Source organism: Chiloscyllium punctatum, chromosome 6 (assembly GCF_047496795.1).
Source record: "Chiloscyllium punctatum isolate Juve2018m chromosome 6, sChiPun1.3, whole genome shotgun sequence".
Taxonomy (NCBI): domain Eukaryota; kingdom Metazoa; phylum Chordata; class Chondrichthyes; order Orectolobiformes; family Hemiscylliidae; genus Chiloscyllium; species Chiloscyllium punctatum.
The window spans coordinates 22405674-22430312 of record NC_092744.1 but is presented as its reverse complement, the minus strand read 5'-3'; the positions used below and the strand labels follow the sequence as shown (position 1 = coordinate 22430312).

Here is a 24639-nt window from a genome sequence, read left to right as displayed (position 1 = left end):
CCAAGTGCTGGCAAATGGAACTCAATTAGTTTGGGGTATCTAGTCGACATGGACATGTTGGACCAAAGTGTCTGTTTCCATGCTGTACATCTCTATCTCTCTATGACATGCAAACTAGTTCAGCTTGACTGTCAACCAATCTCCGCATTGTTCCCTGTTTAGTTATCACTCTATGCCCAGAAATAACAGCTCAGTCAGTAGAACTGTGTGCCTCGTATTTCATTTGGAGCTGTGTATCCTGAAGTTTTGATGTTGGGATTGGTGCATTAAATATTTTCTCACGCATGGGAAAATCAGTAGCCAGTATAAATTTTGTGAGTTACTTTTATGCAATGGATCTGGAATCTCCACAATCTGCCTTTGTGAAATGAGGATAAAATGCACACTACCATCATGTGAGAATGGAGTGCAATGGTATCCCATTCTGAAATCTGATATACAGCTTATTCCATCAATGACCACGCCCTCCCCTCCCCTCCTCATCTTTCTTGTCAGAAATAGCCATTGCCTGGCACTTGCGTTACTTACCATTTGTCAGCTCAAACCTAGATAACATCCAGGTCTTGCTGCATTTGGAAGTGAACTGCTTCCATATCTGATTGCTTGCAAATGAACCTGAACATTGTGCAATCTTCAGCAAACATCCCTAGTTCTGATCTTATGATGGAGGGAAGGTCATTGATGAAGCAGCTGAAGATGGTTGTTGGGTCGAGGACATTTTCCTAAGGAACTCCTGCTGAGATGTTGTGGAGTTGAGGTGACTGACCTCCAACAACCACAGCCATCATGGGGGTGGCATGGTGGCTCAGTGGTTGGCACTGCTGTCTCACAATGCCAGGGACCCGAGTTTGATTTCTGCCTCGGGCAACTATCTGTGTGGAGTCTGCACGTTCTCCCTGTGTCTGCGTGGGTTTCCTCTGGGTGCTCCGGTTTCCTCCCACAGCCCAAAGATGTGCAGGTTATGTCATTTGGCCATGCTAAATTGCCCATAGTCCAGGAATGTGTAGCTTTTCTAACGCAGTATGTAGAGTGTCCAACCAGAGGGGAGGCCATATTGGATTTGGTACTCGGTAATGAACCGGGACAAGTGGTGGGCTTGTTAGTGGGTGAACATTTTGGTGATGGTGACCACAATTCTGTGACTTTCACCTTAGTTATGGAGAGAGATAGGTGCGCACAACAAGGAAGATTTTACAATTGGGGGAAGGGAAATTACGATGCTGTAAGACAGGATTTGAGGAGCATACGTTGGGAGCATAGGCTGTCAGGGAAGGATGTGGTGGAAATGTGGAACTTTTTCAAGGAGCAGATACGACGTGTCCTTGATATGTATGTACCAATCAGGCAGGAAAGAAATGGTCGTGTGAGGGAGCCTTGGTTGACGAGGGAGGTTGAATGTCTAGTAAAGAGGAAGAAGGAGGCTTACATAAGGTTGAGGAAACAAGGTTCAGACAGAGCAGTGGAGGGATACAGGATAGCCAGAAGGGACCTGAAGAAAGGGATTAGGAGAGCTAAGAGAGGGCATGAAAAATCCTTGGCGGATAGGATCAAGGATAACCCCAAGGCATTCTATGCGTATGTGAGAAACCTGAGAATGACAAGAACGAGGGTAGGTCCGATCAAGGACAGTAGTGGGAGACTGTGTATTGAGTCGGAAGAGATAGGAGAGGTCTTGAACAAGTACTTCTCTTCAGTATTTACGAACGAGAGGGACCGTATTGTTGAAGAGGAAAGTGTGAAACGGACTGATAAGCTAGAAGAGATACCTGTTAGGAAGGAAGATGTGTTGGACATTTTGAACAACTTGAGGATAGACAAGTCCCCCGGGCCTGACGGGATATATCCTAGGATTATGTGGGAAGCAAGAGAGGAAATTGCAGTACCGTTGGCAATGATCTTCTTGTCTTCACTGGCAACGGGGGTGGTACCAGGGGACTGGAGAGTAGCGAATGTTGTGCCCCTGTTCAAAAAAGGGAATAGGGATAACCCCGGGAATTACAGGCCAGTTAGTCTTACTTCTGTGGTAGGCAAAGTAATGGAAAGGGTACTGAGGGATAGGATTTACGAGTATCTGGAAAGACACTGCTTGATTAGGGACAGCCAGCACGGATTTGTGAAGGGTAGGTCTTGCCTTACAAGTCTTATTGAATTCTTCGAGGAGGTGACCAAGCATGTGGATGAGGGTAGAGCAGTGGATGTAGTGTACATGGATTTTAGTAAGGCAGTTGATAAGGTTTCCCATGGTAGGCTTATGCGGAAAGTCAGGAGGCATGGGATAGAGGGAAATTTGGCCAATTGGATAGAAAACTGGCTAACCGGTCGAAGGCAGAGAGTGGTGGTAGATGGTAAATATTCAGCCTGGAGCCCAGTTACAAGTGGAGTTCCGCAGGGATCGGTTCTGGCTCCTCTGCTGTTTGTAATTTTTATTAATGACTTAGATGAGGGAGTCGAAGGGTGGGTCAGTAAATTTGCAGATGATACGAAGATAGGTGGAGTTGTGGACAGTGAGGAGGGCTGTTGTCGGCTGCAGAGGGACTTAGATATGATGCAGAGCTGGGCTGAGGAGTGGCAATGGAGTTCAACCCTGCCAAGTGTGAGGTTGTCCATTTTGGAAGAACAAATAAGAATGCGGAATACAGGGTTAATGGTAGGGTTCTTAGTCAGGTGGAGGAACAGAGGGATCTTGGGGTCTATGTACATAGATCTTTGAAGGTTGCCACTCAGGTGGATAGAGTTTGTAAGAAGGCCTATGGAGTATTATCGTTCATTAGCAGAGGGATTGAATTCAAGAGTCGTGAAGTGATGTTGCAGCTGTACAGGACTTTGGTTAGGCCACAGTTGGAGTACTGTGTGCAGTTCTGGTCGCCTCACTTCAGGAAAGATGTGGAAGCTTTGGAGAGGGTGCAGAGAAGATTTACCAGGATGTTGCCTGGAATGGAGAGTAGGTCGTACGAGGATAGGTTGAGAGTTCTCGGCCTTTTCTCGTTGGAACGGCGAAGGATGAGGGGTGACTTGATCGAGGTTTATAAGATGATCAGAGGAATAGATAGAGTAGACAGTCAGAAACTTTTTCCCTGGGTACAACAGAGTGTTACAAGGGGACATAAATTTAAGGTGAAGGGTGGAAGGTACAGGGGAGATGTCAGGGGTGGGTTCTTTACCCAGAGAGTGGTGGGGGCATGGAATGCGCTGCCCGTGGGAGTGGTAGAGTCAGAATCATTGGCGACCTTTAAGCGGCATTTGGATAGGTACATGGATGGGTGCTTAATCTAGGTTAGAAGTTCGGCACAACATCGTGGGCCGAAGGGCCTGTTCTGTGCTGTATTGTTCTATGTTCTATGTTCTATGTTAGGTGCATTAGTCAGGGGAAATGTAGAGTAATAGGGTAGGGAATGGGTCTGGGCGGGTTACTGTTCAGAGGGTCAATGTGGACTTGTTGGGTTGAATGGCCTGTTTCCATACTGTAGGGATTCTATGAATAAGAAGTGAATTTAGTTTGCCTTCCTGAGTGCAATAACCCTCAATCTCTTTATTGAACAAATGTCTAACCTTCTGAGGAAGGGTCTCTGGACCTGAAATGTTAACTTGGATTCCTCTCCACAGATGTTGCCAGAGCTTTCCAGCATTACTCTTTCTAACCCTCAACCTCAGTTTCGGCATTTTCAATTGATCCCATAGCCTCGATGAGAATCTGAGGGAGAACGTATTCCAAGAACAGCAGCTTGCTGACACAAGCTCTGGACAGCCTCACTGTAATTTTAAAGTTATGTTCTTTTATTCTGGACTCCCCTCACCAAATAATTTCACTCTGTATCTGCTGAATAAATCCATTAATCATCTAAAATACTTTGATCAGATCAACCCCTAATCTTCTAAATATAAGATTGATCAATGCAAATTGTTCTCCTAATGTAGCCCTTTCAGGTCCACTGTTGTCCTGCACCTCTTCTAAGACCAACCTTGAGATTTAGTGGCAAGAACTTAACCCTGTCACTCCTACTGTGGGCTGGTAACTTCTAATTCTTTCTATTCCAATCCCCTTCGGATGAAGACCAGTATTCCATTAGCATTTTTGATTATTTTTTTCGCATCTGTCCCCTAATTTTTAGTGAATTCGTTTACTCCAAAATCTCTCTGCTCATCCACTGCACCATTCACTCCAATCTCATTCGTTTTAACTATTCCATTTCTCAGTTTTGGGCATCCTTGTTGTGCCTTGGTAACCACAACTAAAGGTAGTTTTTCAATGTGATTTAATGTGTGTTTGTAGTAGAAATAAAATAAAAGAGTTTGCCAATATTTGTCAGGAAAACAATATCCCCTTTGATATGAAATATCAATGTAAAGTTTAGCAACTGGAGGGAGGCAGGGGTCACTGGAATCAAAACACCACTTGCAGAAGAATCAGTGTTCCCTACAACCCTTTAAACACTGTCCTTATCTTTCTTTAAAAAGTCAAATTACACAAATTAATAACAAGGAACAAAAAGTAAACACTTCAGACTGAACTTCATTATATGTTACTGTGACAACCAACGAGTGATTACAAGGTGTGGCTTATTTACTTTGAAGCCCAGCTTCTGAATCTAGGTTTTTATGGTTGGGTAAGACCTGGACCAGACTTACAACAATTCATCAGTGATATCTATCTTTCGAGGCAGGGTCAATGTTCAGATTTCTGCCCCCATACCTGACAACAAAGGCTTTGACCTTTCTTCTTAGTTTTCTGTGTATTCTGCTTTAGTGGTCACAGAATCTGTCTGGCGCTGTATGTGCAATGGGTTAGGCTGTCCAACGCCAAGAATTAGTCCAAAGCAAAGAAATTCCCAAAATCTCATGAATATCTTGACACTGACTGTGCTTTCCTAGACAATTGAGATTTGACTATTGTATAGTTGGGCATCTTAAGTGGAAGAATAAAGAAGGAATTTAGGAACATCTTTGTTTTAATTGTTATCGCTAAGCAGCAGTAGATGGAGGTCACAAGCCCCTTCCACGTCTCCATTTTAGTTTGAACTACAATAGACAGTTTAAAACATAACCATCTTTTAACATCTTACACTCCTAATAAAATGATGAAGGTGGCTGTTGTAATGAATAAACTAAGTTTAATATTTCTTATTTGAGCAGTCAGTGACAGAAAGTAAATCATGAAGCATTGTTCTTCAGACAATGAGGAGGAGCATGAGGAAATACTTCCATGCACAGAGGCTTCTTAGAGATGAAAATCCATTGCGCGAGGAGCAGCTGAGGGGGTCATTGCACCTTTTACACACAATTTGGATCAACGTTTGATCAAAGGCAAACAGTGCCACATTAAGAGCACAAGGCAGTGGCAGTAGTTTGCATCACTCTTGCAAGAATTTGGCAGAATGCAGTGCTTTAATGTTCTGTAGTTCTCCAATATAAATGGGGCTATTGTGAGTGAGCAGCAGCTTCCTGTGAATTACAGAGCAAGCAAAGCAATTCTCTCTAACTTTTTTTGAACCTAATCAGGAACTGTTCAATTGGATGGTGCAGAGAAAGTTTTACTCAGTGTCTCACCATGGGCTGTACCTGTGCTGTTAGATTCTAATGGTGACAATCCAGACAGCTAGACAATGTACTTAACTCCATGCTATACCTGTTCTGGGGGTGTTTGATGGGAACAATATCAAGGGAGCTTTGCTCTGCATCTAACCCCATGCTGTATCTTTCCTGGGAATGTTTGATGGGTAGAGAGGGATAGTTAATCTGAATCTCATTAATACTGTAACTACCTCAGATGTGCAACAGCATAGAAGCAGCCTTACTCTGTATCTAACCCGGTGTACTATTGGATCAATGGGGTCAGTATTGATCTGTCTCTAGCCAATAATATTCCTGCCCTGGGAATGATTCAATGGAACAGCGTAGAGGGAACAACACTCTGTATTTATACCCAGGCAGAATCGTTCCTGGGAGTACTTGATGGGAACAATGTAAAGGGAGCTTTACTCTGTATTAACACCTATGCTTTCCTCTTTTGAAAGTACTTGATGGGGACAGTGTGGAGGGAGCTATTATCTATATCAAACCTTGTGCTATCCTCTCCTGAGATTGTTCAATGGGAATGGCGTAGAGGTAACTTTACTTCCAGTTTAAATGAGCAATTTAACACCAAACTGTATCTTTCCTAAAAGTGTTTAATGTGGACAGTGTAGAGGGTAGTTTATTTCAGTTTGAAAAAGTAGATGAAGCTTGGTTCTCTGTCTAATCTTTGCATTCCTGTCCTGGGAATGTTCAGCCCACTCACTTCCATGCCTCTTCCTCCCTCATCACAGCCCTGGTCCTTCAGGCAAGGATTGAAGAGTGGCCGGCGATTTTTGAATTAAAAACCATCAATTAAAGATGCACATAATTTGCAGAGATGTGTACCAGTGTTGCATTGAGTCATGTTACTGTCAGTAAGATCACATAAACTATTGTTACATCATTGAACCTCTTCAGCAGGTTAGATTAAACTTTAATCTAAAAATGTCAAGGATTGTTATGGCCCTGAAACCTGTTTATGTGCTCAAGATGAAACTCTCAGTAGGATGTCTTCAAAATCTCACCCTTGGGGTATCCAACTGTGCCCCCAAATATCCACAACCTTTTTCTGGGAGAGAGTTCCAGACACAACAGTGACAGCATTTCAAAATGCAAGACATGCCAACACTCAGGCTTGGGCTGGCAAGCGGCAAGTAACATTCAGGCCACATAAATGTCAGGCAAAAACCATCTCCAACAAGAACAAAAGTAGCCATTTCCCTTTCAAATTCCATGGCATTACCTTCACTGACCTCCCCCACTGTGAACATCCTGGGGATGTTGGGAAACCCTCCCTCTATACTTATCCAGAATGGAACTGGACCACCCATATAAATACAGTGGCAATGAAAGCGGGTTAGGCGCTAGGAACCATGCAGTGTATAAATCATCGCCTGACTCCCCAGAGCATCTCCAGCACCTACAAGGCACAAGTAGGTGGTGACGGGACACTCCCCACTTGTTTGGATGAGTGCAGCTCCAACACTCACGAAGTTTGACACCATCCAGGACAAAGCAGCACACATCCACAAACATCCAATCCCTTCACCAAAGAAGCACAGTGACAACAGTGTATACCATCTGTGAGACACACATAGAAATTTACTCAGGCTTCTTAGACAGCACCTTCCATGCCCATGACCTCTGCAATCTAGAATAACATGGGCAGCAAATACATGAAAACACCACTACTCCAAACCAATCACCATCCTGACTTGTAAATATATAATTGTTGCCTCACCGTCACTGGGCCAAAGTACAGAAGTGCCCTTCCAAATAGCATTGTTGGTCATCTCCCTCTTCTCACTCCACTGGTTTGGGGGGGGGCCTACCAACAACCGCTCAAGGGCAATTAGAGACAGGCAATAAATGCCAGTCCATGCAGCAACACTCACATTCTGTGACTGATTTTTTTTTTACAAAGGCACTTCTTTTATGTAAAGACTTCTGGGAAATTTTGAGTCTAAGCTACAATGTCATAATCAGTTAACTAGTGATTGGGAAGCTCTACCTTTTGTGGATCGTGGAAGAAATGCTGGAGAACGGTATTGAGAAACAATTCAACCCCATTCTAATCAAATGGCAAAGGAAGTTTGAAGGGCTGAATGGACTCCTCCTGATCCTTTTCCTTGTCTTTCCTGCTTTAACTCTATTTTGAATAGTAGACGCAAAAACCCAAAGGCAAAACAAAATTAGTTGTTTTAATTGTCTTACTTTTCAGACAGAACAGAACAAAGTTGTACAAAAAATATTTACATTTGATTAGAGTTTAGAGCTTCACAAACATTGGCACAGACAGTAAAAACAAACAGCTGAGTTAATTCTTACAATTATATACAGTCGTTAATTACTTGGTTAGAACACAGTGTGAAATCTCCTACATTTGCAGCCTTCTCCATTGAGATTCCCAATTTATATTTAAAGACTAACATGGGTTGCGGCAGTGCTTCTGAGGTTTATTCGGGAACTGATGGAACTAAAATGCTCCAATCTGAGCTCTATCCCTCATGACAGTCGCTAGCTGTCTGTGGAGATAAATTCAAGACTTGTGTGTTTCTTGTATTGAAGAACGCATGTCAAAAGCAAATACACAGAATGCAAGAGAACCACAATGGATGAAAGGAGAGGTGAATCAGAAAGTCATGATCAGCTAGCAATATATCTTGACACCACTCAACTATTTATTTGGAGAAACCTGCCTTGCTCTTGCTTTCTCTTCACTATCCACTGAAGCATGCAGGAAGCATGGATTGGTCTTGACAGTGACGTCGTTCAGAGAGCCATATTTGGCCAAAGTCGATTGCACAGGCTCAAGCACAAAGAATAGAAACCTGGTGGATTTTCTGGAGCATGGTCTGTGCCCTCTGAACTGTATTGGGACTAAAGGGGCAGCAGCTTCACGACAGGTTGATCAAAAATAAACAAGAGAAGACAGAGTGAGAAAAATCAAAGTGGACTGGTAAGAGGTGACAGAGAAAAAGATAGATATAAACCTCCTTCTCTTTGGTCCTGAATCCTTACCAGAGGACAAACCGGGGCATTGCAGACATTGGGCCTTTGTCAATATCCCACTTAGTTGACCAGTGGTCATGTACAGGCATACAGTGTTGATAAACTGTTAGACCATACAAATCATCGCAGCTGACTATCTCCCTGTCGCTCCAAACATCGACATTCTTCCAGCAGACACCACTATAACTAAAGGCGATTCCTGACTGAACTCTCCCTCCATAACAGGTTGAGAGATAACCACCAGTCTTTCCCAGCCCAGGCCTGACTGTCTTCAGTTATGAGAGGCCAGGATTATCCTGATATTGGGATTCAGTGACTTACAGATTTGGGGGAGCTGCCAGCTTCTCTTCAGTCACTGAGGGGAATGAAACATAAACCCATTTTTGTGTCAGCCAGGGCTCAGTGGATAGCATCTCTGTCTCGGAGTCAGTAAATTGTGGTTTCAAATCCCACCCTCTGGAATTTGGGCACAAAAGCTGGACTGATACTTATATTCCAACACTGAGGGAATTTGGCATTGTCAGAGAGAACATTTTAGACTTCTTGCCACCAGTTGCATCTAAGAAAGGTGCAAGAGATCCCATTGCACTATTGTTGAAGAGTGTTTTCCATAGTATCCTGGCTAATATTTATCCCTGAAACAAAGCCACTGAAAACTCCTATTCTGGTCATTCTCTTTGAGAAACTTGTCAATATCCCACTTCGTTGACCAGTGGTCATGTACAGGCATACAGTGTTGATAAACTGTTAGACCATACAAATCATCGCATACAAATCAACATGTATTTGAGAAATACCTGTTGGAATTTTTTGAAGAGGTAACAAGTAGGTTAGACCAGGGGAACCCAGTGGATGTGGTCTATCTGGACTTTCAAAAGGCCTTTGATAAGGTGCCACACGGGAGACTGCTGAGCAAGGTGAGGGCCCATGGTGTTCGAGGTGAGCTGCTGGGATGGATTGAGGATTGGCTATCTAACAGAAGGCAGAGAGTTGGGATAAAAGGTTCTTTTTCAGAATGGCAGCCGGTGACGAGCGGTGTCCCGCAGGGTTCGGTGCTGGGGCCACAGCTGTTCGCATTATATATTAATGATTTGGATGAGGGAACCGGGGGCATTCTAGCGAAGTTTGCCGATGATACAAAGTTAGGTAGACAGGCAGGTAGTACTGAGGAAGTGGGGAGGCTACAGAAGGATCTAGACAGGTTGGGAGAGTGGTCCAGGAAATGGCTGATGGAATTTAACGTGAGCAAGTGCGAGGTCTTGCACTTTGGCAAAAAGAATATAGGAATGGACTACTTTCTAAATGGTGAGAAACTTAATAAAGCCAAAGCACAAAGGGATCTGGGAGTGCTAGTCGAGGATTCTCTAAAGGTAAACATGCAGGTTGAGTCTGTGATTAAGAAAGCGAATGCAATGTTGTCTCTGATCTCAAGAGGGTTGGAATATAAAAGCAGAGATGTACTACTAAGACTTTATAAAGCTCTGGTTAGGCCCCATTTGGAGTACTGTGTCCAGTTTTGGTCCCCACACCTCAGGAAGGACATACTGGCACTGGAACGTGTCCAGCGGAGATTCACACGGATGATCCCTGGAATGACAGGTCTAGCATATGAGGAACGGCTGAGGATACTGGGATTGTATTCGTTGGAGTTTAGAAGATTAAGGGGAGATCTAATAGAGACGTACAAAATAATACATGGCTTTGAAAAGGTGGATGCTAGAAAATTGTTTCTGTTAGGCGAGGAGACTAGGACCCGTGGACACAGCCTTAGAATTAGAGGGGGTCATTTCAGAACGGAAATGCAGAGACATTTCTTCAGCCAGAGAGTGGTGGGCCTGTGGAATTCATTGCCACGGAGTGCAGTGGAAGCCGGGACGCTAAATGTCTTCAAGGCCGAGATTGATAGGTTCTTGTTGTCTAGAGGAATTAAGGGCTACGGGGAGAACGCTGGCAAGTGGAGCTGAAATGCGCATCAGCCATGATTGAATGGCGGAGTGGACTCGATGGGCCGAATGGCCTTACTTCCACTCCTATGTCTTATGGTCTTATGGTCTTATGGTCTTACACGCAAATTCACTACAACATTAAAACAGTGACTACATTTCAAAAGAACTCCATTGGTTTGTGAAGCACTTTGGGATATCCTGAAATTGCAAAAGGTGCTATATAAATGCAAGTGTTTCTCTAGCTGACCAGCATTGAGTAAATGTTTTGAGTCTAACTTTACCTTGCCAGTCTGACTATTAGAGAACAATAACTTTCCTCGAAGGCCAGTCACTTTGAAAGATTACTTTAGACCATGGTCGTGTTCAATAATGAAGAGGCCGCTGGTGGTTGCCTTTGGCACTGTCTCAGAGCATGAACCGGAATGGAACTGATTCAGCACTGCCATCTCCTGCTTCAAATTCCAGACAAGCAAGTGCTGGCAAAATAAGTTTAACATTAGTAAAGTTAATTAGCTAGAAGTCTCACTTATGGGGACATTTCCCCACAACACAAAACAAAGTGTACCAGGGCACATTATTTTATCAACTCTTTATCTTCCCTCTTCTATTCCTGAAAGTTTTGAACGGATTGCTGGGTACTGTTCCACTTTGACTCCTCACTGGGGTACTGTTCAGTTCCTCAGGTAGTAGCTGTTTGTCATGGGTGGGCTAGGAGAGCATGCATCAGCTGTATATGTTGGCAGTAGAGGGCATCAGAGCAGCATATGTCTCTCGTCTCATATAATAACAGTGCAACCAGTTCTCAACATTGCTGTGGCAAGAATGATAATGACAATTCCACTCCTGAAATCACTGCAGTGCTCCAATTGTCATTTGTACTGGCATTGGACATGTATCATACAAGAGAATTTTAGTTTTAAACCAGGTGTGGCTTTTGCCTATTGCTGTATCTGTTGGATTTTCAAACCTATTATTCCTTGAGAGTAACAAGTCTGTTTCAAACAGCCTAATTTATGGGTATGTGCCCAAACAATTCCTTCTAAATCCAAGTGCCTTGTGCATCTACTTGTAACACAGAATAGATTTTATACATTTCTAATGTCAACAAACATGATTTGCAAGTGACAATCACATCAAATCATACAGCATGAAAGATGGTCTAAGGCCCATCATATATGAGTTGTCTCTCTGAAACAGCTATCCAGTTAGTCGTACTCTCCTGCTCTTGCCGCACAGTTCTACATCATTTTTCCTTCTGTTGGGTTTAAACAGTCAAGGTAGCTGATCCTAAACACGATTTTAAAATGGATGGACAGAAGATCAACTCATCCCTGTGCCTCTAAAAGCTTTTAGAAGCACAAAATGCAAATTTGAGAAATTCACTCTTGACATTTGTCATATTTTTGTTTTATGCTGTGCATAAATTCGCTGTTCTGCTCCTTACAACTATCACTAGTCCTCAAGATGTTCCTCAATGGCTGAGAGAGAACGTGGTCCATGAAAGCCCACTAACATGACTATTTTTTTTCTTTTCCTTAAAGGACCTGATCATATCATTATATGTTTTCTCTTGACTGCAACTAGACTGTCGACAGTACTAATGACACTGACAATTTCTGTCTTTCATGAGCAGATCTTCCAGCACAAAGAGCACGGGAGTAAAAATAGACTGAAATGATCGTGAAAAACCAATAACACAAAGCAGCAGCTGATTTTACACAGTGGCCAATTTTCTTTCCAATGTGTGTAAAATCAGTTATTAATTTATATTGACTATTTTTAATACAGACGAAGATCATTTCAAACCTCTCGATGTTCAAATGCTTAGCCATCGCAGTTTAGAGCCTGAACAATCAAGTTAATTTATATGGAGCACAGATTCTCAGGAAACTGTAAAACTGTTTTGTTTAGGACCAATAATTTGTTTCAAATGTTAATCAGCACAATCAGCTAATCAGTGGCACTCAAATAACAGGGACATAGGACAGATGGATGCAATAATTGGGCTTCAGTATAATAGGAATTCCTGTTTTTTAAAAAAAGCTACAAAATAACAAATATATTACTGGAGCTCATTTCTTGAAGAATTCAAGGGATATGACATTATATTAAATTTGTATAAAACCTTGGTCAAACCACGTTTGGAATACTGAGTGTAGTTATGGTCTCAAAGTTACATAAAAATGTATAAAGGCATTACAGAAAGTGCAAAAAATGTTTAAAATGATGATATCAGAATTGACAGTTTGGAATGACTGGGAAAGAATGAACAAGCTGGAGTTTCTCTTTCTCCAAAAAAGATAAGGCTGAGGAGTTACCTGTTAGAGTATTCTTTTTTTCTTTTAAATCTATGAAGCAATTTGAGAGGGCAGACATAGTGAAAATCTTTCTATTAGTGACTCAGACCACAACTAGGGGTTATCAGAGTATTCTCGATTAACTAATCAAGTCAACTGTACAGGAGCAACCCCTACCCAGAGGGAACTCACGATCACAGGGAGTGACTGTGGCAAATGTTCTAGATATGTTTGAGCCAAAGCTGGATAAACACATGAAGGACAAAGGAACAGAAGGATATATGAACACATGAGCATATAAATTAGGAGCAGTAAGAGGCCACTTGCCTTCTTGAAGCTGTTCCACAATTTAATAAAACCATGGCTGATCTGATTACATCACATTCACACCTTTCACTCCCTTGCATAACAAAGATCTATCTACCTCAACTTTAAAAGTATTCAAGGACTCTAGTTGCACTGACTTGTGAGTTCAAAAGACTCATGACACTATGAGAAAAAAAACTCTTCATCTCTTTTAAACGGACATCTACTTCTTTTGAAACAGTGACCACTTGTTCTAGATGTGCTGATGGGATGAAATGGTGTCAGATTGGATGAGGCTAATGTACAGTATGAACCTATTGGACTAAATGGCCTGAATGAGTGCCCCAAATTCTATGTAATACAACACAATACATTGTCACCAGTCACACAGCTTCCAGAATAGCAACTATCTGTGTTAGGGTTCAGCTTTAAAAATAAAAGGTCTCAATCAAAATTGTCACTATTAATTTTTGGAAAGATTACCATTGTTGAAAACTGTTGCACTTGTTTCAGAACATAGATCTAAATTTTAACAATCACTGATGACTGTGATCAGAGTAACTTCAAGCAATTTTCATCCCTTAGTTTTCAATGATGCTCAATACTTTCTCGTTAAGATTTTTCTGCCTTATTGATCACTGGACTCTGCTGAGAAAAGTAACATAGGTTAGACAGTAATGGTTTATCACTCAGAGGCAGCTCAGACTGCACGTTGTTGGCGTTTGTACCAACAGAGGCAAACATTTGATACCTGCGTTCTGTTTTGCATGAACAGATAAAGTGGAACTCAAACAACTGAGGCAAGCTTGACCATAACATCATCCAACAAATAATTCCAACCCACACAATCTTTGAGGTATTGGTTCCCTTGAAGGAAATGCTCTGATACTTCAGTTACTTGAATGGCCTTGAACTATGGTCACATCTGCCCTTTCAGGTCAGGGGTCAAGGGTCATCGTTTAAGAGAACTCCCAACTTCTCCTCTTCAATCTCCTGGCTAACAGTTAATAGACAGCCTTCTGAAAAATATTATCTAAGACAGGACAGTTCGACTGGTCATTGATCCACACTGACGTGTCTGGAATCTCCCTCGTCCATTTGCTGTCATCGGACTCCAGTGGCAACTCCCAGTGTGAAGATGAGCTGACAATGTTATAAAACGCTAAGTGCTTCCTTTATCGTCATCTCAAATGAATCACAAAATGTTCTCAGAAGAAGGAAAAAAAGATAGTGTCTCTAATCTCACTCAGAACAATGGAAAGTATGCACTATCCTAATTGTACGGTTGATAGTCATGTTCTCAGATTAAAAAAAACAAATTCAAGACTGGTTGGTAATTTGTGCAAAGCTGTTGATATCCTTCATGACTATTTCAAGTGCAGGGAACTTGTGTGTTTTGTAAACAGTGTGTAGCAGTGGCAGCTGAATTGGTCAATCTGCCTGGCTGGGAACCCAGGTAAACCTCCAACCTCCCTCCCCATCACGTTGTACAAAGGCCTGGCCTTGGCAGAAGGTGTGCGTCTTCACGTTGCGGTGGGGATTGAGCGAGGTGGAGAAGGCCACATCCGTTTTATTCGGGGCTGCCTTGCATGCCTGAAAGGGCGGTTCAGTGGGCTGGTAAAGTGCGTGGATCGGGCGAGGCGGTGCTGAATAATGGGGGCGGGGAGAGAGCTCGTTTGTGCAGCAAGTCTCCAGTGGGCAGGGACTGGCAAAGAAGTTCCCTGCGGCTGCAGGATCCTGGCTGTAGTCTGCTGGAATTGCATAGTCCGTGTTGTACTCGGTCACCTTCAGTTGATCGCTGCTGTAATCGACCAACGTCTCAGAAATAATGGCACTGTAGTTAGCTGAAGAACTGTCATCAATAGTGTTGGCATCTTTTAATCCTAAAGTCTTGAGCACCCAGGTTTCGACATAGGGATTATGATGATCATCTTGGGCGTTATAGCAGCTACTTTTATTTTTACAGATTGGGTTTCCTCGTCCTCTCTTTGGGAGACTCTCTGCTGCTGGTTTCTCTGCAAAGTAATCTCCAGCCTCGTTCTGCTTCTGAAACAGGCGCTTCTTACATTTGGAAATCCCACCATTCTTTTGTCCATTTTGAATCAATAATTTCTGTTAAAATGAAAACAAGGTGAGTTTTTATTTGCTGCTTTGGAAATCTTATATTAATGAAGAGAAAGAGGACTTTTAGAATGTTCAAGTCTGGTGGTGTTTTGCCAGCAAAGAACTTTTGATCTGTTATAATTTGGGAAATGGGGAACATAACTTATAAACAACAAGGTTCCACAGATAGCAATAGGGAAATGACCAGATAATCGGTTATAGGAAGGTTGATTCTAGCATGAATATTGGTTCGGAAACCATGCTCTTCTGTAAAATCCTCTTGTGTTTTTTTTACATCTAGTCAACAGGACAGATGGTGCTTTTGTTTAACAACCCATCCACAAGGCAGCACCATGGACAGCACAGCATATTCTCCTTGGATATGCCACTGCCAAATTAACAGCTTCAATGTCCTCAAGTGATACTTGAACCCACAACCTTCTGGCCTCAAGTCAAGAGTGCTGAATAGTGAGACACAGCTGACACCAAAATACATTCATTGCCAATAATAATAGTCAGGTATGTTTGGTACACTCACAACCCAATCCCTAATGGATCCGAACCCACAACATTAAACTACTCCAAACAGGCTTATTAGATTCGTCAATCAGATGACTAAGATGCCAAGATCAGTATGGCTAAACTTCCACATCAACAGATTAGTGCCAATTTCCTTATGTTACAATAACTACATCACATATATAGACTAATGTTGACAGCTTTATCTGTGTCTAACCCTGTAATGTAACTGCCCTAGGGAGTGTTTGATGGGACAGTGTAGAGAAGCTTTTACATTCAATCTGTGCTGTTGGTAATCTGGGAATACCTTCACAAACACTAAGTCCCAGTGCTGATAAGTTATAGCTGAACATAAGTAAATCACCAGAAACTAACATCTTCTTATATTTAGGGATATCTGATATAGTACTCATAGGTCCTACCGGCATGGATGCATTTTGACAACTACATACCCTGGCCTTGTCCTCCAAGGATTTAACGTAAGTGGAGTTCAGGTATTCTCTCAGCTTGCTGTTTTCCTCATGGAGCCTAGCAAGTTCTTCCTCCTTTTGTTCAAGTGTGTCCTGGAGCTGTTGAAATAATTATTGGAGATTTTGTATTGCAAACAAATTGGCTGTTGCAAAGTGCTTAAAATGTGCCCTAGCTCCCTCTTGAAAGTGGGTCATTTAAGATAAATGATAGCAATTTGGCCAAGGACCTTATCTTTGGGAACTCTGTCTGCAATTTCTTGGAGGTGTGATAATTGTTCTTCGATATCCTCAATCATCATCGTGTACACTAAATATGATTTCAGCTGCTATAGACTTTCCACTGTAAAGACTAGTTTCGAGTCCGATATGACTTTTCTCCAGATAGAACAGAACTGATTGATTTTGCTATCCAAATGTATTAAGGGATATGAGGCATGGAACCCGTTATTCATTCATGGGATGTGGGCGTTCCTGGCTGTGCCAACATTTATTACCCAGATGAGTTCCATTTTTTTAAAATCCAAATTCCATCATCTGCCAGTTTTGGTATTTGAACCCATCACTATAGAACATGAACCAGAGTTTCTGAATGACTGATCCAGTGACATTAACACTATGCCATTGCCTCCTTTTGATGGGTATATAGATTTGATGATCATACTAATGTCAATATGATCTCAGTGATGAGTAACAGAATAGGTTTGAGGTAATGAATGGCTTCCCCCATTACTAAGTTCCAAAGACAATTGACAAAGGAAATCAGAGATAGGGATGAGGAGATTTTCTTTTCTCTGTGAGAGGCACCAAATAGATTCAGATTAAATGGGTAGATCCACCACTGAGCCCGCACAGTTGCTCTAGGGTGCATAGCCTCCAGCTGTGATGTATTAGTGTATGCAACCTGTGTAAAAATGTTAAAGGGATTGCATGTAGGTTTGCTCACTGAGCTGGAAGGCTCATTTTCAGACATTTCGTCACCATACTAGGTAACCTCTTCAGTAAGCCTCCGAATGAAGCACTGCTTACTGAAGATGTTACCTAGTATGGTGACGAAACATCTGAAAATGAACCTTCCAGCTCAGTGAGCAAACCTACATCTAGAACCTCAACCTGAGCTACAAATCTTTTCAAAACTCACTAATGTTAAAGGGAATATAAAAAGTCAAATTTAAAGCTCTGAAGTATGGAGTGATGCTGTGTTCCTGAAGTATCAAATTGGTTAGTTGGAGCAGTCCAATCATGCCAGCCAGTGCCCTGATACACAGAACCAGACAGAAGTTGGAGGCCATTTAGCCCATCATGTGTGTTCCAATTCTCTGCAAATAAAACTCACTCAGTCCAAGTCCCTCACTTTTTCCCTGTAGCCTTGGGATGGCATTTTCTTTCAGATAATCATTCAATTCTCTTTTGAAAGACACAGTAGGCTGGCATGATTGGACTGCTCCAACTAACCAATTTGATACTTCAGGAACACAGCATCACTCCATACTTCAGAGTTTTAAGTTTGACTTTTCATATTTAAAATTTTAGCAAAGATTGTAGAAATGTGTATCTATTTCTTGGCTTAGTAAATGGGGTCGAGATGCAGATCAGCCATTATTGAATTGAATGGTGGAACAAGCTGGGGAGTGAAGAATGGCCTCCTCCTGGTTCTATGTTCTTGGCCCAGGATAACAAGGAAATTAAGTTATTGATTCTCATTGCCCAATAGTTATTAGATTTTTAAACATCGGTCAAGAAGATTAATGGAATCTCTAAGGATTACAATCAAAGCAACAAATTACCTGTTTATTTTTATGAAGCTGAGATGATAGGTGGCCTGTCCACATGAAGTCATCTTGGACACTTGTGTCATATTCCAGGAAGTAGTCTATAGAGAAGTTGAAGCAAGTCATTGAGTCATGCCAATCATGGAGCTACACAGATTCTCCCACATTACTAGTACCAGTCTTTCCAGAATCCCCAAGACGCTGGGCTCCGGGTGCACAGGCTCCCCCACGTCGCTGGGCGCCCCAGGTGCACAGACCACCCCCCCCCCCTTGTTGCTGGGTGCCCGGGTGTGCACAGACCCACACCCCCGATGGCGCTGGGTGCCCTGGTGCACAGACTGCCCCATGTCACTGGGTGCCCAGGTGCACAGACCCCCCCATGTCACTGTCGCCCACATGCCCAGACTCCCCCATGATGCTGGGCACCCGGGTGCACAGACTCCCCCATGTCGCTGGGTGGTGAATCTGTGGACCTTGTTGTCACAGAAGACTGTGGAGTCCAAGTAATTGAGTGTCTTTGAGAGATCAATGGGTTTGGATTATTAAGGGGGTCAAGGAATGCCAGGGAAGGCAGGAGACTTAGGTTGAGAAACACATCAACCATGATGGAGTGGTGGAGCAGTCTGGATAGGCCGAACGAGCTAGTTCTGAGCCTTGTGGTCTTATGGGCTAAACCGTCTTTGCCATTTCATTGGGTAGCCGTGTATGCAGACTCTCCCTCATTGTTATGAGCCAGTCTGTAGAAACGAGGATGTGCACTTTCCATTTTAAATGATTTTTTTTTCCCGTTTGTTGTAACAAATTGGCTGTTTCAGCACTATTTGATTTGTAAATGGAATACAAAGTCAGGGACGTGGATTGGAATTTGGAAGCCATTGACCCCAGTTTCCCCCAGCCACAGGCCAGCTCCGGCCTCTCCATGCCCCTCCCCTCCCACCTTTTACTGATTTACTGGGGTACCCGTTTTTCGGGAGCTCAGGAGCGGGGCAATGAGTCCACGACAACTCGGGGCTGTACACGTGCCTCACGCCGCTTCCTGGTTCAATGTTTAGCTGGGCTCATCTCTGGAGGCGGGTTTCAGGGGAAGCGAGCCAAAGGTCGAGGTAACAGTGTGGGTGTGTAAAACAAACCATCCAGCAATAATAAGAGCCGAGCTGCAGCAGCGGGAGCTCAGCAAAAACGGCAGGGACGGCATGGCTGTTGGATTTTATTTACTCAGTTGCCAGAAACGCTCCGTTACTGCACCAGGAGCAAAGGGGGCGGGCAGCACGGGGTGTCCAGGCCAGGCTGCACCCCACCCCAAGACTGGAGCTGCTCTCCGAGCCAAGGCCTACTACGCCTCTTACCTTGTGGCTGGGTTTCTCTCTGGCTGCTTCTGCTGTTGTCCAGGATACCGCCCGGCCACTGAGAGTACCAGGTTTCCATGGAAATGTCAACACTGGCTGACGTCGCCAGTGAAGAAGAGTACTCATAGTGCTGGTCTCCTACAAAGCACTGGTCCTGGCAGGAGAGAATAGTGTTCTGGAGATGGAGGAGAGATGGAAGAGGGAGAGAGACATGGAGGGTGTGAGAGAGACAGAGTGTGTGTGTGTGTGCGAGAGAGAGAGAGAGAGAGAGACAGTGGGGAAAGCGACAGGGTGGGTGAGAGAGAGGATGACAGACAGAAAGAGACAATGGGGAGAAGGAGAGAGACAGGGTGTGAGAGAATGTGGAGAGGGAGAGAGGCAAGGAGGGTGAGAGAGAGAGAGTACGGAGAGGGGGAGCGATAGGAAGGGCGTGCGAAAGATACACAGGGAGTGAGGAGAGACAGGTAGGGTGTGAGAGAGATGTTGGGGGTGGCGGAGAGAAAGGGAGAGAGTGGAAGGGTGTGAGAGAGAAAACGAGGGAGAGAGATAGGTGGGACAGGGAGAGAAGAGAGACAGGTGTGTCGAAGAGGGGAACAGAGAGACGAGAAAAAAGGGAGAAAGAAAGTTCAGAGAGCGAAGGGTAAGCGGAGGAGGGAGTGGGAAATGGGCAGGGAATAAGGGGGTAACGGTGAGCAGAGAGAGGGGGTCAGAGAGAGGAGCAGGGGGATCAGAGGGGGTGGGGGTGGGGGTGGGGGTGGGGGTGGGGGGGGTAGGGCGTCAAAGAGTGAGGGGAGCGGAGAGGGAAGGTAAAAAGGGGAGAGGTGTCAGAGATATGGGAGGAGACAGAGGGAGGGGAGTTCGAGAAAGAAAAAAGTGGAGAAAGAACAAAGAGAAGGGGTACAGGGTGGGAGGGAGTAGGGGCGAAAGAAAAGGCAAGAAAGGGGGAAAGAGGAGGAAGAGTGGGGAGGAGTGGAGAGAAAGAGCAGAACGTGAGAGACAAAAGGCAAAAGGTAGAGAGGCGAGGGGGAGGGGCAGGGGAGGAGAGAGAAAGGGGAGCAGAGAAAGAGAGGGGGAGAGGGAGTGGAGGGAGTAAAGAGAAAGAAATGGTCACACACAATTGGAAAAATAATAAGCGAGCGACAATGAGATCTGCAGTGATTTTTCGCGGGTTGGAAGGCCGCCATTCTCAGTATTGGCATGTCTCTGCCGAACTCTCTCATTTGTCGGAATCTGCCCTATTTGTTTCGCGTCTCATTTCGCTGAGCGATTTCAAACTCTCGTGCTTGTGCTGATTTCTGGGTGGATTTTGGCTTTCGGTTCTGACTTGTTCTAGCTTCCCGAACACATTAAGTACTGCGGGACCTCTCACTGGCTCGCTCCGATATTCATCCTATCTTTTCCACACACTCGCCAGCTCCCGGGTTGGGGGGGGGGGGGGCGGACTGCCGCACTCACACAAGCCGCCCCAGCGCTCCGGCTCCCGTTCACAACCCATGATCAACTTGGGGCGTTATTTTTAAAACAAAAACAAGCTGAGGAACGGGATTCCCGTGGTTTCTGGTTCGGCGCGCTCGCTAAAGAGTGAAACAATGCCACCCAACTCAAGCAGAGAGAGACAGAGAGGAATAACATCAAAAAAAAAGAAAATAAAAACAACTAAAAAAAAATACACAAATGCTGGTACTGGAACAAACAAAAAGGGGGATAGTCAGAAAAAGGAGTGAGAAAGGGAAAAGATAAAGAGAGCGAGGGAGACGGAAAAAGACTGGAAAGAGAGAGAGAGAGGGGCGGGGCAAGAGGAGTAACAAGAATCAGACAGAGAGTGTGAAAGGCAGAGGTGGAGAGAGAGAGAACGAGACACAGGATGGAGAGATGGAGGAGAGATACACATAGATGCAAATTGAAAGGGAGGGGCAAAGACGGATCGAAAGAGAGAGGGGAGTGGGAGAAAAAAATGGGTAAAGAGGAGAGATAGAATCACGCCAAAGAGTAAAGCGGGACACACCCACTGGGGTGAGGGGGGCGGGTGAGGAGGGGGGCGGGGGTGCTGTACAGAAAGAGGGAGTGAGACAGAACTGAACCTAATGATTAGGGAAACATAATCCCAATTCCTCAAACGTTAGTTTCGAGGTCCTAAACACAGTCAAAAGGAAAAGGTTGTACTCAGTCATTTACCCACACACTCTAAACAATACTGCAACACCAATCAGATTACAGAAGAAGGAAATATTCTATTCAAAGTGCACAACCCTGAAACCACACACCAAAACCTCTCCTACTTCCCCTCCACTGCGTTTAATGTGGACAGAAGTTCTGGAGAACGTTTTAAACTCTTCCTTCCCGTTTGTCTGTTTCTTTTGGGATATTTTAGACTTTAAAATTGCACAGCTAACTAAAGTCAGTGGGATCAGCCTAACCAAATTCCTCTTCTCTCGGAGGTTTTCGGCAGCACGGCCTCAGAGTTTTGCAACATTGTCAAACCCCATCAGCCTGCTTTACCCTGAACTGTAAATCTCAGGCTCAATCCTGTACTCCGTTGAAGACTGCAGCAGGGACATCCACTCGCAGGTAATGTTTTGGTGCAGACTCCCAGAGATCTGAAGCTGCTCTGAAATACAAAGACCCTCACACAGATCGCCCCCCTCCCCTGTAATCGAGTCTGCGTGCACTCAACAGAGGGCTACAGTGCCCAGACTAAAGTGAAACCTCACACCCTTTCGGCTAATGGGAGGACATGATTCAGAAAGTGGCGGACTGGCTCCGTTTTATGATAGTGTGTGTTGCTGTTCAGCTTTGCAAGCTCCTTCTGCCTCTCTCGGCGAACTCGCTTCACAACTGCGTTCTCTCCCAGAGGAAGGGATCCTTGACTTGGGTCAGAGTGAACGCAGCTCCTTTGCAGTCAGTTGCGAAGAGCTAGAGAAGTGACATTCGAGAGAGCTGGACGGGCAGCTTTCCCGACTTTGCAGGGCTCACATTCACCACTTGTCAGGTGCATGAGGTTTTCTGAGCTGGTTAGACTGCTGGTCAGTCTAAAAAAAACAGCCTCCTAGTTGAGTTTAAAACGCTACATAAGGCAAATAAAGTTTTACTCTGCTCCCCCTTTCTCTCCCCCTTCCACCCACTGGGTCCTCAGATGTTCAGATTCACTTACCATCTCGAAGAGCGTGTGTCAGAGAGAGGGGGGAGAGACACACGGGCAGGCACGTTCTCTTTAAAACTCCACAGCCCTTTAAACCGACCTGAGAGTGTTGGTCCCACTATGGCTCTGAGCTCTGAACTGAACCAGTGACGCCTCGTGGACCAGCTCAACGAGCGATCTGATTTGGTGCAAAGCTGGCAACCTTGTGACGTGAGTGAGCAGCAAACCTGCTGAAATAAAAGTCAAGCAAGCAAGGCAGGGGTGGGGGAAAGAGAAAAAAATCCTCTTCAAGCCTGTCCTCTGCCTTTCGAATCCCCCCAGGGCGACACTGAGTTTTCTGTCTCGCCTGCACTGTTCTGCATTTGCGGGACTTACTCGGGGCTCTCAAGTGCGAGGGACTTCAAGAGGGGCAATCCGTAGATTATAGCATGTCCCCAGAACCCACCAAAGACATTCTGACTTGTAACAGTATCGAGTGGAGTTGATGAAGTGGCTGAAAACTCGCTTCCCTGGTTAAACATACTCCATCGACCCGCAGGCTTGTGTATTTGCACCTGATCGTTCAAACAGCAGAAACTGATAGTTTGTAATTTTGCGTTGCCTTCTCTGCATTGGACCTCCTACGCGTTCTGTACAAGTGGGAGTGGTTCTCAATTAGAGAAGAATCGCAGAGACCTTATTAATAACTCAGCGCCTGTTGTCTGAGCACAACTGCACAGGTAACCTGACCCTTCTTCTGCAAGACCTGTGGGAGGTGCAGAACACCCTAGGATTAAAAATAAATACATCGACATATGGAAAGTTGTCATTTCATTCTACCCTGGAGAGCATGTCATTGAGTTAACCCATTAGGCAGCTTACATTAACAGAATGAAGCACTTCTTCCCCGATTATCAGCATCACAACACAATTGAACCTTTCTGTTACGTGCCCCATGGTTAATTACTTACCCAGATAATGACAATTATATCCATCTCCCTTTGGAGGACTGCACTTTGTATATCTTAAGCGACCTATACTAGCTGAGTTAAACACAATGAAATAAATACATTCTCATTTAAAGACTGAAAATATCATAATTGTGTTGGAACGAAATGTTAGTTGCACTTTATTTTACAAATATTGATTTGTTTGCTGGTTAGCACTATGTGTGTAATAATATGCATGTTTATCAGCCAATTATCATTTCATTCAGATAACAATCCCGAGATATTAAAATCAAACAGATAAATAATAAATGGTTCAGGAAAATATTTCACCTCAACTATAACTTTTTTTTTGCAATACAGGATTTAAATTGCCTTTAATTGATACCAATACACTTGATATACAAAGAAATCGAAATATTAACATTAATTATACCAATGAATAAGATTGATTAAGGTTTGTATTATACATGTATCTTGATCAATAATTTGTTTTAATGCATTTGTTGTTGTTTTTGCAGAAGTTTTGTGCAAGTATTAGGCTCTGCTGCTGACTTTCAGAGTTACTGTGGAGAGATCTAGCCAATGGATGGATGCTGAGTGCCAGACTCTCTGGTACCTGGAACCCTGTCTGAGACCTCAACTCACGTCGGGCTCGGGATGAAATCCTTCAAAATAAGTCAACAAAACCACGGTTTCATCGCCCAAAAACAAAGGTGGGCAGAAAGGAACAACACAGGGATCGATCTAGCGCCTTTCCCCATCCAGGGGCGCCTTCCCTTTTGCACAATTTCAGCAAATTCCCCCCAATATCGGCCTAAAACTCTTCGAGACTGCCGCCATGTTGAAGAGTTGAAAGGTTAAAGCCTGGTTGGGGCTTGACGTCATCACTTTGCGTCCACTTCCACTCCAAACTTTTTTTAAGGAAAAACTTTCCCAAAGTTTACAGAAATTCACATTGCCCATCCCCCACCTTCATCCTGATGTCCAAAGAGATTCCAATCGAATTCTGCAATTATAGAAAATCTTTATCAAGCTCAGTGGCTGCAATTTCTGCCCCAAAGTGTTTGCAGACGGATCACAGCCCCAACTGGTCCAAGTTCCATCTGATTAGATCTACTATTAGTTTCCAGCTATTAAATTAACATTAAAGCTGATACTATTTGAACATTTTCCGTTCACTTCAAATCTTCTTTCGATATTTGTGTAACAAAATACAGACAAAGATGTTTTCTAAACCCAATAAACAACTTTCT

General features: G+C 43.8%; 1 protein-coding gene across 2 annotated transcripts; it reads right to left on the bottom strand.

Annotated features, from left to right (window-relative positions):
• Positions 1 to 9769: 9769 nt before the first annotated feature.
• Positions 9770 to 22516, bottom strand: gmnc (geminin coiled-coil domain containing). Of its 2 annotated transcripts, none has more exons than XM_072572126.1 (5): positions 22470 to 22516; positions 19319 to 19493; positions 17988 to 18073; positions 16186 to 16302; positions 9770 to 15223 (listed from the first exon to the last, which is right to left on the bottom strand). In XM_072572126.1, the coding sequence occupies exons 1-5, from the start codon at positions 22470 to 22472 to the stop codon at positions 14543 to 14545; spliced, it is 1062 nt and encodes a 353-aa protein (XP_072428227.1). In that variant the 5' UTR covers positions 22473 to 22516; the 3' UTR covers positions 9770 to 14542. The 2 variants fall into 2 exon arrangements, with proteins under 2 accessions (XP_072428227.1, XP_072428228.1); XM_072572127.1 differs by lacking the exon at positions 22470 to 22516 and adding an exon at positions 20774 to 21174.
• Between the last annotated feature and the right edge of the window lie 2123 nt (positions 22517 to 24639).

Excerpts from the sequence above, each read along its gene's own strand:
- gmnc (XM_072572126.1), bottom strand. Across the intron at positions 16,303-17,987 it reads AGCTTCATAAAAATAAACAG|CTCCAGGACACACTTGAACA; the intron begins GTAATTTGTTGC and ends TTATTTCAACAG. Across the intron at positions 15,224-16,185 it reads CCTTGGAGGACAAGGCCAGG|AAATTATTGATTCAAAATGG; the intron begins GTATGTAGTTGT and ends TCATTTTAACAG.